Here is a 17,373-nt window from a genome sequence, read left to right as displayed (position 1 = left end):
TGTACGAAGGAGGGACCCGAAGGCTTAGTTATTCATAGGCGATGATTGTAGCTAACTGTAGTTCTTCACTTAACGTCCCTTTTAAACAACAGAGATCATTCAGAAATATGAAAATGGTAATATTGCAATTTTTTACATGGCATTAATTTTAAATTCAAGAAGTTGTCCCAAACAATGACATGATAATTACTGTAGTATAAATAATATTTAATTCAACATTCTCTTCGAAATATAGAGGTTATTCAGGGACATGGGTAAGATAATTTTAATTGTAATTATTTGTTTAACATGCCCTTCGAAATATAGAGGCTATCCAGGGACGTGGATAAGATAATTTTAATTGTAATTCTTCGTTTAACATGCCCTTTGAAATATAGAGGCTATCCATGGACGTGAAGAAGATAATTTTCATTGATTCTTCGTTTAACATGCCCTTCGAAATATAGAGGCTATCCAGGGACGTGGAGAAGATAATTTTAATTGTGATTCTTCGTTTAACATGCCTTTTGAAATATAGAGGCTATCCAGGAACGTGAAGTAGATAATTTTCATTGATTCTTCGTTTAACATGCCCTTCGAAATAGAGGCTATCCAGGGACGTGGAGAAGATAATTTTAATTGTAATTCTTCGTTTAACATGCCTTTCGAAATATAGAGGCTATCCAGGGACGTGAAGTAGATAATTTTCATTGATTCTTCGTTTAACATGCCCTTCGAAATAGAGGCTATCCAGGAACGTGGAGAAGATAAATTTAATTGTAATTCTTCATTTAACATGCCTTTCGAAATATAGAGGCAATCCAGGGACGTGAAGTAGATAATTTTCATTGATTCTTCGTTTAACATGCCCTTCGAAATAGATGCTATCCAGGGACGTGGAGAAGATAATTTTAATTGTAATTCTTCGTTTAACATCCCTTCGAAATATAGAGGCTATCCAAGGGACGTGGATAAGATAATTTTAATTGCAATTCTTCGTTTAATAAGCCCTTCGAAATACAGACCTATTCTAGGACGTGGAGAAGATAATTTTAATTGTAATTCTTCGTTTAACATGCCCTTCGAAATATAAACCGATTCAGAGACGTTGAGAAGATAATTTTAATTGTAATTGTGACTTTTTATTTAACGTCCCCTTCGAAATAAGTGGCTAGTCAGATATGTTTACGTGATAATAATTGTAATAGTAATGATTCACTTAACGTTCCTCTCCTGCTGCAGAGAGTACCGTAAACTGGGGTAAAGAGGATCACATGTGATAAAGTGGATCATATGTGTATTGTTAGATAAGTCAGCGCCATATGGTTCACACATGCGAAGAAAACTATTTTTAGTGGCACTTATAGAAGAAAGGTTTTCTTTTCATGTGTGATCCATGTGGCGCTGCCTTATCTAGGCAATACACATATGATCCACTTTACCACATGTGATCCTCTTTACCCCAGTTTACGGTATTTAGAGACATTGAGAATGTAATAATTTCAATTCTATATTATTTTTTTGTTTCTTTTAATGTACAGAGGATATTAGGAGACGATGAGATAATTGCAATTGTAATTCTTAATTTAACATTCCTTTTTGAACTAAAGATACTATTGAGGTAATGATGAGATGATAAACGTAATTCTTTATTTAACATCTATTTGTAATAAAAGAGTCTATTCAAAGATGATGAGGTGGGGATTTTAATTTCACCTCCTTATGTAACAACTTTTAACATTGACTATTCACAGGCGATGAGATTATGATTGAAATATTGTAATTCTTTATTTTTGACGTCCTTTTTCAGTTACGAAAGCTAGTATGAAACGATTAAATGATAATTGAAATTGCATTTTTTTTCCTCGTTTGAACTACAGTAACTACTCAGAGATGAAATCAATTGGGTCAGTAATTTCATTTGTGGTAGTTTTGCTGTCTTTTCGTGATATGAGGAATCATTATAACACAAACAAGAAATTCAATCGAATGATTGCAACAAGAAATTCAAATGAATGACTGCAAAGCGGTAGTGAACAAGGTAATTTTCTAACATCTAAATTGCTCTATGCACAATCGTGGAATAAAAATGGCACACAGAATCGGCGTACGTGAAACATATCTTTCTCAGAGCTGCTAGTAGCTCGTACGAGCGTAAAGCCAGATGTATACGCTAAAGGATGAAGGTGTTTGCATGGAGATGCTTCAAGTGATTTCCGTGTTACATGAAGTTTTCTGGGTTAGGTTCAATGTTGTTACTTTCACTTATTTGCATTACGTTTCCTTGAAAGACAATGTTAAGATAATGCTTGTAGTAGTTTCATTCATGTCTATAAGGCAGTAGGATTGCTAAGGTATGAATGCCTTTTGCATTTATATTGTCACTATGAAGAAAAACTACCATAGTTCTGCAATAACAAAAATATGTCGAGAAGAATGTAACTAACTATAGTCGCGACGCTGTTATTTCCGGCGTGACTCCGCCTCTTTGCTTACGTCTTAGGAAGTGAAGGCTCTATAAAGTCTAGGTAGGTAGTATCGTTCGCCATTTTTGTTCTTCCGTTGCCGAGCTACCATACGAGGAATCTTTTTGCCACACCGTTAAACATTATCATGTCGTAGCTCCTATGATAATAAATCAAACGCACTGTAATTCAGCAAATAATTGTGCGGCAAATAACATCTTCGTGTGCTTTCTGCGATCGCCAACGGAAGAGCCAAAATGGCGGGCGATTATATTAAGTATTTATCGAGCCTGAAGAAATGAATAACGTCTTCATAAGCGAATCACAAGACGCACACGTTTAAATGTAGCCGACCTGCAACGCAATTGGCTGCCGGAAATTAGAGCGACGGGACTATAACGTTCAGCATCCCTGGTAGCGAAATATTGATTTATGGAATTCTATCTCTGCAAGAACAAGAACAAATTATCTCAACTTGTCGGGCATCTAGATAGCCTTTGAGAGAAAAAAAAAATGATCTTCTGCAGCGTGAATTTGTCTAAGTCCACTTCGGACAGCGCCTGGTTCACAAGACTAAGGAAAGGATGTTTATGTTGCACCTAATTTATTCCTTGACTACAGCTTCGTTATCGATTATTCATAGCACTTGACCTATAAACAGACAGAAAAAACAAGAAACAAACAAAACAATGGAAAAACAGAGCGGAATAGTGCGTAAGAAATTCGTTCACGTGTAAACCTAAGCTCTCACGGAATCAACCGAAGATTTCCGAAGGCAGCCGGTCATTTTTTTGTGTCTAAGGCTGAAAAGTCATCCATTATTTGATTGCCTCTGATTGCAATGACGTTATTAACGTTTACATCTATTGTAGGGATATTGTGGAGAAGAGGGAATGGCAGAGATGTGGGAATATAGTACATAAAATAAAATACAGTAAAAACTCCTTTTTAACGAATCTCTGAGGGATTCCTCTTTTCTTCTTAAAAGGTGTTTACATAAAATATGAAGGAAAGGCTAAAATAACTAGTAATAATATGTGTATTATATACCAAACATTATAATTAGGTCTACAGTTATTATTTACAATACATTTCATTACAATATTTTCTAACTCTTCAAATGGTGAGGCACGAATGTTTTTCCGATTGGTTGAACCAGAACCACACTGAAACTATGCATTGCAAATTTCTCCTTTCTTCTTCATTATTCCTTACAAGTGGTTGAAAAACCCATGTGTTCAGTCATGTGGATCTGCCATTTGTAACGACTCCAACGAGTGGGAAAGTGGCAGCAAGCACTGTGGCCGGTCTTTAAGTCTTTGGACCAGCAGGGAGGTCATCATGCCTGCAAAGATGAAGATGGTGAGGAGCACTGCGGACAGTGAGGTAAATGGGATAGAGAGATGCCTGCAAACATATTTTTTTTTAATAAAAAGCACAGGAAGGGACCAGGGATAGAGGATGGGGAGGACCCTGAGAACATATTATTTTTTAAAATAAAAAGCAGAGGAATGGACCAGGGATAGGAAATGGGGAGGACCTTGCGAACATATTTTTTTTTTTAAATAAAAACCACAAAAATGGATAAGGGATAGGGAAGAGCCTGCAAACTTATTATTATTATTATTATTATTATAAATAAAAAGCAGAGGAATAAACCAGGGATAGGAGATGGGGAGTAGCCTGCAAACAATTATTTTTTAAAATAAAAAGCAGAGGAATGGACCAGGGATAGGAAATGGGGAGGACCTTGCGAACATATTTTTTTTTTTTAAATAAAAACCACAGAAATGGATAAGGGATAGGGAAGAGCCTGCAAACTTATTATTATTATTATTATTATTATTATTATTATTATAAATAAAAAGCAGAGGAATAAACCAGGGATAGGAGATGGGGAGTAACCTGCAAACAATTATTTTTTTAAATAAAAAGCAGAGGAATGGACCAGGGATAGGAAATGGGAAGGACCTTGCGAACATACGATTTACTATTACTTTAAATAAAAGCAGAAGAAGAGACCAGGGGTAGATAGAGAGGACTTCGGGAACATATTTATTTTTTAATAAAAATCAGAGGAATGGACCAGGGATAGGAGATGAGGAGGAGCAATGCAAACATATTATTTACTATTACTTTAAATAAAAGCAGAATAAGAGACCAGGTGTAGATAGAGAGGACTTCGGGAACATATTTATTTTTTTAATAAAAATCAGAGGAATGGACCAGGGATAGGGGATGGGGAGGAGCCTGAAAACATATTACTTTTTAAATAAAAATCAGAGGAATGGACCAGGGATAGGAGATGGGGAGAAGCCTGCAACCATATTATTTTTTTTAATAAAAATCAGAGGAACGGACCAGGGATAGGGAGCCTGCAAACCTATTTATTATTATTTTATAAATAGAAATGGACCAGGGATATTGGATTTAAAATATTCTCGACGACTTAACTCTCACAACAATAGCAGCAAAAATAGTTTGTTTCGATAAAAATATTCCATTCTAAATATGTTTCACGTGTGTTACTTTTGAAAAACCAATATATATTAGAGGAATACAAATTCAGTCATCTGTAGATTTGCAAGTCAAAATCAACATAGTATGGTAGGCCAGAGTTTCCTTTACAAAATAAAAAGGTTTCACTGTTATTTTCCATTGCCTTGATTTATTTACAACAAAAGAAATGTTGAAAGTACAGAAAACAGTCGGGAATGAAGACGTAACAATGTGAAGACCCTGGTTACTTCGAAGATCTGATGTCTTTAGTACCTCGTGTGGTTTCTATTGACATGAATTAGCTACCTCCCAACACCTCCTTGGCATTCTATGAACAAGCTTCCTTATGTTCATCTGGGTAAGTGCTCCCATACTTCAATCAATGCTTCTTGAGAGCCTGGGGGCCTGCAGGACATAGGCGAATTAGCATAACCCATACAAGCTCAATTGGGTTCAGGTTACTGCTGGCCAATACATCACTTGAATTTCGAGTTCTCACAGGAAATCCATGGTGACAATGGCAATGTGAGCCCTCACACTGTCTTGTAACTGTATGAACCCTGGCTCCGTAATTTGTACAGCAGGTTAGCACAGCATCTTCAGCATATCTGCAATGTAATTAGCAACATTAAGGTTTCGTGGGACTACAACAAAGTGTGATTTATTAGTCCACACTAATTCTTCCCTATAGCACTATTGAGCCAAGACCAAATTTATAGACTTCATTCACAGCAACTTACTCGAAATACTCACCAGAACATTCCCACTCTCTTATATGCCCAACACAAGTCGGCCGAAAACTTCACCCTCGGCGAATAGCATACACCTCCAATGCAGAGGATCATAATTGGCATGTTGACAGGTGAGTCTAAGACAAGGTTCCTTGTGTCCTCTATTCAGAAGTGCTCGTACTGATTTCCTAGACTTGTGTTGTGTGCTCTTTTGGTGGACGTATGCCTAAATATTACCAAACGAACCATAAATCTAATTGAAATGCAGCTTCCGGACTAAGATGCCGTGGTCTACTGGTATAGTTATTCCCAGATGTTTCATCTACTACTGTGGCAGAAATCTTCAGTGGTGAGGTATCCTAGGTCTAAGTCTTCCGCTAAGAATACCTGTGGCAACTGATGCCCTGACTGGTTGCCTGTCCTTATTTATAGAGCCGGAGATTGGCCTTGGTGTTCCATTGTTGCGACGGTCCACACCCATTGGATCTCGGTGGCCTTGGACTGGTCATGGCGGTCCTCACCTGTTGGATCTCGGTGCCCTTGGGCTGGTCGTGGTGTACTGATGTCGTGGCGGTCAACTCACATTGAAGATGTCTGCCGCAGTAGTAGTCGAAAGTCTGGGAATAACTATACCAGTAGATCACAGCATCTTAGCCCGGAAGGACCATTTCAATTAGACACCGGCTGTGAAAGCCTACATCCTAAGATGAACCATAAATCTGTCTTGATTTCAGCTAGTCTTTCATTTTCATTGTTGTTCAGATCTTCTGGTGTACTGACTCGTTTCCTCATAGAATTTCATCATTCTATGAATTACCAAGTTATTTAGCGGCTTGGCAAAAAGTCAGTCCTGCTTGGAAAAGAACAATAATCCAAGCAACTTTGGTGACACTGCTCAACCACTACTGTAACATTCAAACAACATCGATGACCACTGATCCCGATATTTTCCAACAAATGTAGATATCCAAGACATAAAACTGATTTACTTATATAATGACTTTGTATTCTGTGCGAAATTTTTCGAACAATATTGAATAAGAAATTTTCAAACTAGCTTCAATCTGAAGAACAGGAATCCAGATCTTATTCTATAGCAGTTCCAAATGTCTACTCCAGTTCCATGCAATGCTACAGTTAATTCAAGTTTTGTTTTGCTAATTTTTTAGTATTAAATTGGCACGTTTGTCTATATCGAATTGGCTTTTATTATAGCACAATTTCGAGTTACAGAAATATGGAACCTAATTAGTAAATCATAAAAAACAATATTGAAAAGTCTGAGGAAGACTTACTTATACAAATTATTTATTTTTTAAATGTTAACTTTCTGCAGCAACAAATAAGCTGCAATATTCGAATTCTTTATCAAGTGGTACAGATATAATTAACAGTGCGATATATTTAAGCTGCTACAACATGACTTTTTCAATTTCTTACTTAAGGTAAGGTCACACATCACTACTTTTGCAGTGCTGCAGTACAAAATACTGCGCAACTCTTGTACTGGACATGTGAACAAGGTAAAACCTGAAAAGTAGCGGCTGCTGAATCAGTGCCTGCTACTTTTTCATGCTGCGCGCAGCTTAAAAGTAGCAATGTGTCAACAGGATTCTCAGGGTTGCAGCCGCAGCATTTCTGATATCGGTTTTGTTGAAACTTTCACAGCGGTTGTGACCAGTGTTGCCATCCAAATGTGCCAATGATACTTTTATTGTTTGGATATATTTTAATGTTTGATGTGATGAAAATAAATGATCTGTAACAGTCACTAAATGTACAACACAGAGTATATTTGCTGATGACATAATTCATTTTTTTAATTTTCCATAGCGTAGTTTCAAACATTGATGACGTGAATATGCTGTTGGTTATCATTTAAGTATTTAGGCGTTTTTAATAGCTTTATAGTAAAACTAATGCCAATTTCTGAATAATAGTTAAAACGGAAAAGCAAATAATAGATATGTAAGCTATCGCATGAGTTTCATAATCTGAAACTCTAATGAGAACATAATCACAAAATTTATACTGAAAAATCAACACGGAGATGGAAAGCTGCTGCTAGACTGGTGCTGTAAAAGTAGCACCTTGTGTGTGAACAGACTTGCAACCTCCAGTTGCAACTTTTGCAGCGCTTGGTTTGCGCAGCACAAAAAGTAGAGTGCAGCACACTACTTTTGCCTCACATGTGAACACGACATGCAAAGTTGCAGCTGCAGTACGAAAGTTGCGCAGAAAAAGTAGCGACATGTGAACGTACCTTTATAACGAAAAATTCGTTTCTATCATTATTAAATGCTACAAAAACTATACGCATTTTCAAAATAATGCCAAACAACAACTGCGGCATTTTTCAAGTAACCATTTCATTTGTCTTATTCTTGAACTCCCTTGAGATTTTTACAATTTCACATTACAAACATTAACCCATAACATATTATCGGTAACTATTTATTTATTGTAATCAATTCAACAAAAACTGATCAAACATCTCAACAAAAGTGTAACGACATATTTTGTGTGTATAGTTTTGTCACAGAAAGTTTCTCCTGTAGATACAATACAAGTATACTCTGCAAATAAGGAATATAACTGCCAAGTGCACATACATGAATGCTGAACCTGTCTACGCAAACAATTTAAACTTACCCGTAATTTTTATATTTATCTATTTGACTTCTCTTCCTAATAGCAGTAGAGTGTTATATAAAAAGAGATGACACAGAGAACTAAAACATTCAAAATGACATGAACATAAAATTAACATCAAAATAATTGAAATTCAAATGTACAGAAACTGCCAAGTGGAAGACTGCCGAAAAGAACCCACGAACTTGGAAGAGCTGAAAAAGCTGGGATATACATTAGTATAATTCTTCATTCATGATCCCTGTAGTCTCGTCATGGTGAAACGTCACAACGAAGTAAGTGGTCTACACCTTTGATTTTTTATTATTAACAGAGAAAAATTCGCTCCGGCACTTGAGATCGAACCCAGGACCTTCAGTTCTATGTACTGAGTGCTCTACTCCTGAGCTACGCCGGGTCTCAGCACACAGTACATAGAACTGAAGGTCCTGGGTTCGATCCCCAGTGTCGAAGTGAATTCTTCCCCATTAATATAATAACCTTAACAGAATTCTGTAGGTTTAAAAATGAATAAGATCATCGTATAGCTACACCTTCGAGTTTACATAACAATTAAAATGAACCCCATATCTTTTACAACAATGCGAGAATCACTCATCATTTTAGTTCTACTTCTGTCTTACCTAATTTCTTTGCACTGGTGAACAAAGAATCTCTCAACCAGAAAGTGGCAACTTTGGCTATAGACAGGTGTGGTCTCACACAATGGTTACAAGGACTGTTGATTCAACAAATTGGAAAGTATTAATGTAAAATATTATTAAATATAAACAGTGAAAACATAATTTAAATGCAATCTACGGTGCGAACAGCCCATAAAGGCCAAGGACGATGAGCTGGCTGCAGGTTTCATATCCACATTAGTGATGGGGTGTGATTTGAAGACCTGTGATAGGTTTGTCATTGGTTCCAACTGTGACTACAGTTCCAAAATCACAGCTCCGACAGATACGTGATTCATAGCCATGACAACTGATGTACATATTACAACAGCTCCAGAGTCCAGACAACTGCAAGTAAGAAGATTAACTTGAAGGATAATATATCTGGGATCTAATTAACTATAGTTCCACTCTAGAGATTAACTCTTTGATACTGTAGCTGTAATGACTCTCCTTCGTAAACATTCTTGGGACACATTGCAGTAATGCAGGTCAGAGTGTGTTTTGTTTTTTAATATACTCCCCCGCACTAACTACTATTGTTGATATTAAGACATGGCAGAGGTATATCAATTCAATTGGCAGAAGAATGATAAACATAAACATATCTCCAGTGGCGATGGGAAACAACGAAATGTTTTGATTAAATATAGTGCCAATTTATAGTTCATATTGCTAACGGTGATTAATTTAGATGAATTTAACAATTTAACCCTCATTTTGATGTCTGTAGAATCTCAATAACCAAATATTATGGAATATGTGAAAGAGAAGACCGAACACATCATTGGTCACCAGTTAGAAGTAATGGTTTGGGTTTCAAAGTGAAGATTTATGTTTGGTACACGACGGGCTGTACTATGCCTTTTGATTGTAATGTTCGGATTCATTCCGGTTTTGTTCCAATATACATTCCCCTTGCAAAAAACAAATTATATTCCTTAACTAGCCGTACCCGTGCACTCCGCTGCACCCGTTAGAAATAAATATAAAGTAATTATATAATTAAAATAGGACATTTGATCCAGGGAACATTCGTGTTTGATAGAAGGATAAATCGTTTATTATGTTACTTAATTTAAATTTAATTAAAAAATTAAAATGCGATCATTTTGATCCAGAGACCACTCATTTGGTCATAAAAATTAGTTTAGGAAATACAGGAAACGAATATACAGAATAGCCTATCAAGTTTTCTGTGCATAAGAAGCTATTTTAATCTTACCTGTCCTCGATTCACTCAGGAGTTACTGTGATAACATTATAGCATTATGTCCATCTAGAGAAACTACACTTTCCAATGGTGAATTAATAATTAATTATACAAATCGGTTAATTAAGCTTCTGATATTACTTCATAGAAACGCAGAAACATTAGGCCTATCTGTAGGCTATCTTTCATAGCTTTCAATTGTTGCTGTCCAAGGCCCCTTATAGACGAAGTCATTTGTTTTTTAATTCATTACACGGCCTTAGATGGCAGTTATTTTAATTTTAAAACTCATTTATCTCATTAAATATCAGTCCTATCAAAATTTTTCAAACAATAAAACTTATCGGAAATGATTTTTAAAGCAATTTTTATTATGTAACATTTTTCATAAAAATCAATAATAAGCGAGATATTTCGATTTATTTAATTCAGGCCCCCTTATAACCCCCCTTTTAAATAATGTATTTTGAATGCCATATAGCCTATAATCTAAGTTACGACGAACTTAATTTATATTCCAATTTTCATCGAAATCCGTTCAGCCATTATCGCGTGAAAAGGTAACAAACATACAGACAGACAGACAGACAGACATACATACAAACAAAAATTTCAAAAAAGCGATTTTCGGTTTCAGGGTGGTTAATTATATATGTTAGGCCCAATTATTTTTGGAAAATCGAAAATTACCAGAAAAATTTCAGCTACAGATTTATTATTAGTATAGATTTTGTAAAATGACCACAAATTAAAGACTTGAAGAACCCAGACAAGCTGTAACTTGCAGCAACAAGCAACTTCTACATTACGACTGATGACAATATTACTCTTGGAATGTGGCATGTATTGCCTGCCATCATCTTTAATGAATGACTGAATGCCAGGGTGTTACAACATTCGCAATCACCAAGAATCATCTGAACACAAAAATCACACTGTGACAAATTCGCTATTATCTGTCACAGCAACTTTTTTGGAGCTATCACAGTTTAAAGTTGTGATGGCAAAATGCTGTCACACCCCACCTCTAATCCATATGCTTCAGCAGAGATGAATGATCATCCAACCAGAACGGAGGTATCATGCAGTTAGCATAATAAAACATAATTTACCTATTCAAATTAAGAAAAGAGACTTCCAAATTGTCTGTCTTATATCTACCCATTATCTCTGAGGAACTTTAAAAGATACAGTGTATATAAAAATATTTCACATAGTAGTACTTCGAAAAACTAAAAAAATAGCATCTGAAAAACACTGCCTCCATTACTCAAAAACAACTGCGTCACTTCTTAAGTACATGACACAAAAGTTTTCAACATGAAGGCAGACAGTGTCAGAAATTCTATTCTTAATTTGGATGAGATGACATTATGACTGCTTACATTTATTAATATTTTACATTGTGGTTTGTCACATCATATAATGTATGTTCTCTGCAACCAGCATGTGGAAACTGCAAGCATACCCACTGATATCCAAAGTTACAGATTTCCAGGCAAGACACAAACTTGTTACTCAGTATTGTCATTCAATCATTCACAACATTTTTTATCTTAAAATATTATTAATAACATAAAAGAACTCACAGTTTGAAGGAATCTGACTCAACTGAACAAGACTTTCTCAAACATGCGATTTGGTCCCAATCATTGCGTATATAATGCATACTCATATTTCATCTTAGCATCTGTCTACCATTTCACAGGATATATCAGACACGTCTTTCGGGTTTCAGTAACTTCACTCAGAACACAAGCAGATACTAACCTTACCGATCAACTCTGTGCTTCTCGATTACAGACTTCCCGCTGAAATAAAAATAAATGAGAGTTAGATACTAAGAGATAATATAAAACAAATTTAATTTAAACATACAGCGGAACCCCTTTTTAACGAATCTCTGGAGGATGTCTTTTTTTTTTCCTTAAAAGGGGAATTACATAAAAAGGGAAGGAAAGGCTAAAATAAATAGTACTAACATGTGTGTTATATACCAAACATTATAATTATTTAATTAGGCCTACAATTATTATTATTATCATTTATTTATTTATTCTGGCGAAGTTAAGGCCATCAGGCCTTCTCTTCCACAACACCAGGAATACAAATACAATAATAGAAATAAACAGAAAAAAAAACACTATATACAAAGTAAAGCTACACAAGAAATAAAGAGAGAAAAGAAAACTACAAACAAAGTAAAGCCACACAAAAATATACAGAGGTTGCAGTCACACAAACTTTAAATGAGTTATTAAGTATCATAATTAATTGTATCCTAACTAATTAACTAACATTAACAAGAAACTTGCAATTTTAATCTAGATTAAAAAAGAAAAAGAAAAAAACACAAATCAATACTTCTAGCAATACCTAAAAAACATTAACTAAGACAAAATTTTCCAATTTAATTTTAAATTTTTTTTTTAATTGGGTTATTTTACGACGCTGTATCAACATCTAGGTTATTTAGCGTCTGAATGAAATGAAGGTGATAATGCCGGTGAAATGAGTCTGGGGTCCAACACCGAAAGTTACCCAGCATTTTGAATTGTGATGAAGTCCGGCAGTCCCTGACGTCATTAGGTAACGAATTCCAGAGGCAAGGTATTTCTACAGTTTAGGAAGATGAGTATAAAGATGTTCTATGATGATTATTATTATTATTATTATTATTATTATTATTATTATTCAGTTGAGAAGCTTTTATCATCCAGTCTGCTGTCAAAAAATCTGAAAGTTAGAATTTATAAAACAGTTATATTACCGGTTGTTGGTTGTGAAACTTGGACTCTCATATTTTGAGAGAGGAACATAGGTTAAGGGTGTTTGAGAATAAGGTGCTTAGGAAAATATTTGGGGCTAAGAGGAATGAAGTTACAGGAGAATGGAGAAAGTTACACAACACAGAACTGCATGCATTGTATTCTTCCCCTGACATAATTAGGAACATTAAATCCAGACGTTTGAGATGGGCAGGGCATGTAGCACGTATGGGCGAATCCAGTGTGTTAGTTGGGAGGCTGGAGGGAAAAAGACCTTTGGAGAGGCCAAGACGTAGATGGGAAGATAATATTAAAATGGATTTGAGGGAGGTGGGGTATGATGATAGAGACTGGATTAATCTTGCTCAGGATAGGGACCAATGGCGGGCTTATGTGAAGGCGACAATGAACCTGCGGTTTCCTTAAAAGCCAGTAAGGAAGTAAGTAGGATGCGTATAATGTAAAAAATAAAATTCCTGCTCAGAACAGTGGCCCACTTACTATTCATTCCTGCTGACTCTGTAGTACACTTCCAATTTTTCAACCTTTGACAGTCTATCCAAGAATTCTTCATCGTGAGTAATAATAACCAGCTGGAAGTTCTTCTGGACCATTCTTGTGTTCACAATACTGAAAACAAACAGTGAAAAGTACGGGTAATTGTGTTTCTGGGCCTTACACAGTAATATGTGCTGCATCTACACCACTGACAACTGACAGACGAGAGCGGTGGACTATAATACATACTCTGCTAGTGCAGTGCTCAAACTTTCGATGTTCTCTCTGTCCAGATTTGTTGTTGGTTCGTCCAAAGCCAACATTCCACAGTTGGCACTAAAAGTCTCTGCCAGAGCCATGCGGATAATAAGAGATGCCAGAACCTGCAAGAAGATCGACAAGCAAACAATGTCAAGATCTGAAGCATACTTAATATAGAGCTAAATAAGTTGCCAAATGGGAAAAAAGTTCATTCGTCGCTACCATCAACAGCTGACAATTAGAAATAATCATGATTCTGTAAGCAGAACGTGTGACTATGTACAATTTCTTGGCATATTACTTGATAATCAAATGACATGGGATAAACATAATGAGTAGACTACATTTTGACTACACTTTTTAGATTATTACTATGATGTACCGAAGTTCATATGATATTTACGTGCAGGAATTCTGTGTTACCATATGAAGAAGGATGGATAGAACAGAGAAAAATTCTCTCCGGCACCAGAACCCGAACCCGGGTTTTCAGCTCTACGTGCTGACGCTTTATCCACTAAGCCATACCGGATTCCAGCTCCGATGCCAAATCGAATCCCCTCAGTTTAAGTTCTATCTCTCTGTTCTATCCATTCTTCATCATATGATAATGCAGAATTCCTGCACGAAAATATCATACGTACTTCAGTACATCATAATAATATGATATGCGTAAGTAATCACTTAGTGATTCAAGAAAGTGCTCGTCCTGTCGGATGTCTGTCACTTTACCTCGTGAATACATTCTTTCCCTAATGATGCTGTATATTAAGAACCAAGATAAATTCAGTACTAATCAAGACATTCATCATTTTAATACAAGACATAAATCAGATCTTCATCTACACTCTGTTAGTCTAAGTTGTTTTAAAAAAGGAGTTCGCTATTCATGTATAACAGTCTTCAATGCACTGCCTAATTATCTTAAAGATTTGAAGAACAACGAGAAAAGGTTCAGAAAAGAATTAACCAAATTTCTACATACTCATACCTTCTACACAATTGATGAATTGTTTATGCTTGTGAATTGAATTATTCTACTTAAATGACATGTACAATTTTATATAGCTCAACTAAAATATGTTTTTATATTGACTTAATCTGTTTACTATGTATTGTATTTTTTGTTTAGCATAACTGATGAATTGTATGTACTGTAAATTGAATAGTATACTGTATAGGTCAACTGATGAATTGTTTAAGCTTATAAATTGAATTAATCTACTTCATATGAATTGTATAGCTTAACGAAAATAAGTTTGTAAATTGAACTAATTTGATTGTATATGTTTGTATAGTTTGGCTGATGAATTGTATATGTTCTTAAAATGATTACTAGTCTGTGTAACTCTACTGATGAATTGTATATAGACCTACTGTAAATTGAATGGTAATATGTATAGCTCAACTGATGAATTGTTTATGATTATAAATTGAATTAATCTACTTGATATTAATTGCACAAATTTGTATAGCATAATGAAAGTATGCTACTTTGTATTGTATATATTTGTATAGTTTTGGCCGATGAATTGTATATGCTTTAAATTGAATAGTAATCTATATAGCTCTACTGATAAATTGTTTGTGTTTGTAATTTGAAGTAGTTTGCATGATATGTATTATCAATTTCTGTATATCACAACTGGTTGAATTGTTTATGCCTTAAATTTAATTAAATTGTTTTGTATTATAATATAGCTCAACTTATGAATGATCGTTTGCGTTTGTAAATTTAATAATCTGATTGGCTATGTATTGTATACTTTTAGTAGAGCCATCGATGTAGCTCAGTCGGCAGACTCGCCGAGCTGCTGATCCGGAGCTGCGTTCGGGCTTGGGTTGGATCCCCCTTTGGACTTTGGTTTCTTCGGAGGTTTTCCCCAGCCGTGGGACTGAAGCCGGATGGTCTATGGCGAGTCCTTGGCATCAATCCCTTTGATTTGATTACCCCCTTTAATTTGATTACCTGGTTGGGTTTTTCCGAGGTTTCCCCCACCGAAAAGGCAAATGCCGGGTAATATTTTGGCGAATCCTCGGACCTCATCTCATCTCACTACATCTCGCCAAAATGTAAAAAAATTGTACAAAATTGTAAAAATTGTAGAAAATTACTAAATTGTAAAACTATAAAAATTTGTAAAAATTGTAATTGTAATATTGTAAAATGTTGACATGTTCCACATCTTAAAGCTTCATTGCTCATGTAAGATCTATGGAATAAAATAAATGAATGAATGAATAGTCACTTGTAATAAGTGCACCTCTGTACATAGTGCATCGGACATTGTGCCACTGTCATTATAATCTATGACACAGTACATGAGGGTAGGCCACCGAAGGGAAAACTGAGAGGTAGAACTTAAGGATTCAATCCAGCATCGGAGCTGGAATCCGGTGTGGCTTAGTCGATAAAGCGTCAGCATGTAGAGCTGAAAACCCGGGTTCGGGTCCCGGTGCCATAGAGAATTTTCTCTGTTCTATCCATCTTTCATCATACTTTTTAGAGTTTTATACTTATTAAGAAATTCGATATGTAATGTAATATTAATGCACTTATACTGTACTTTTTTTTTTTTTTTTTTGGGAAATAGCATTAAAGTTGTCAAAATTTTAATCGTACAAAAAAGGCAATAAGAAATTTAACAAAGAAAACACTCGATGGCAAATTGTAAACTTTCACTTATTGAACTTAAGATTTTAACTATAATAAATCTGTATACAGTCAAATCTCTGCATAATAAACATCGATATAACGATAAACCCTCAATAGACGGTATTTTTCTATGGACCCGGTAAATGTTCTATATAAATAACGTTAAATATCTCTCACTATAGCGATGAAGGAATGTTAGAAACACCCTGTTACAACAATATATGTTTTTAATGTAAGGTTTTTCATAAATTAGCAGATTGGTCTTGCAGGCAGTAGCAGATAAAAGGTCCTTGACCCAAGTGTGGGAATTTCTACGAAGGGATGGACATGTAACCAGTCTTCTAGTTATTTTCCAGTGTACATGTGACGAGGTGGAAGTAAGTACGCATGACAATGGCTTCTGCTAAACAGAAATTAACTGAAAAATCAGCTTTACCTTCTGACCAGCACTGCAACGCCCTCTCATATCAATTTCAACATCGTTCTTCATCTGGACCACTCTGTAGTTATAACTACGCCTCTTATCTATGGCTGAAAAAGAAAAAAAAAAAATATGCTGTCTGTTCAATAAATTAATTGGCAGCAGTACAGATTCTGAGTAACCACTCAATCACACATAATATGTTTACGTTACAGTTCATCAGTATTACATAGACAGAAACAATTATCTATCAAATTTAATGACGCTAATTTATATCTTAACTAACAAAATTTGATAACACAATCTCAAGGGAAAAAATGGAACTCTCTGCATCATAATCCACAGTTAATTCCCGATCTACCACGAAAACCGTCTGTAGCTGCATTTAGATTGGCAACAGGCCACGATTGTTTGGCCAAACACCTGCATAGAATTGGAATATATCAGTCCCCTAACTGCCCATTGTGCAACTCAAACCAAGAAATGGATTCGGAACACCTCAAAATCTGTGCTTCAGTGGCTGGCCATGATAATATCTTTGAAAAATATTAGAGTGCAAGAGGTCAAA

At 35.4% G+C, this 17,373-nt stretch overlaps 1 protein-coding gene across 6 annotated transcripts in view; it reads right to left on the bottom strand.

Annotated features, from left to right (window-relative positions):
- Positions 1-3,385: 3,385 nt before the first annotated feature.
- Positions 3,386-17,373, bottom strand: part of rad50 (DNA repair protein rad50) — a 394,123-nt gene continuing 380,135 nt past the window's right edge. For 3 of the 6 annotated variants that reach the window (XM_069832697.1, XM_069832696.1, XM_069832702.1), the window contains 4 exons: positions 16,821-16,915; positions 13,717-13,850; positions 13,471-13,599; positions 6,966-12,012 (listed from right to left, as the gene is read on the bottom strand). In XM_069832697.1, coding sequence (XP_069688798.1) covers positions 11,973-12,012; positions 13,471-13,599; positions 13,717-13,850; positions 16,821-16,915 — 398 coding nt within the window. In that variant the 3' untranslated portion in view covers positions 6,966-11,972. Of the gene's footprint in view, positions 3,790-4,843; positions 5,901-6,965; positions 12,013-13,470; positions 13,600-13,716; positions 13,851-16,820; positions 16,916-17,373 lie in introns of those variants that run through there. The other 3 variants (XM_069832701.1, XM_069832699.1, XM_069832698.1) reach the window with 3 other exon arrangements.

This window comes from Periplaneta americana, chromosome 8, assembly GCF_040183065.1.
Source record: "Periplaneta americana isolate PAMFEO1 chromosome 8, P.americana_PAMFEO1_priV1, whole genome shotgun sequence".
Lineage (NCBI taxonomy): Eukaryota > Metazoa > Arthropoda > Insecta > Blattodea > Blattidae > Periplaneta > Periplaneta americana.
Note: the sequence above shows the minus strand (reverse complement) of the source record. Positions and strands in the feature narration are given on the sequence as shown.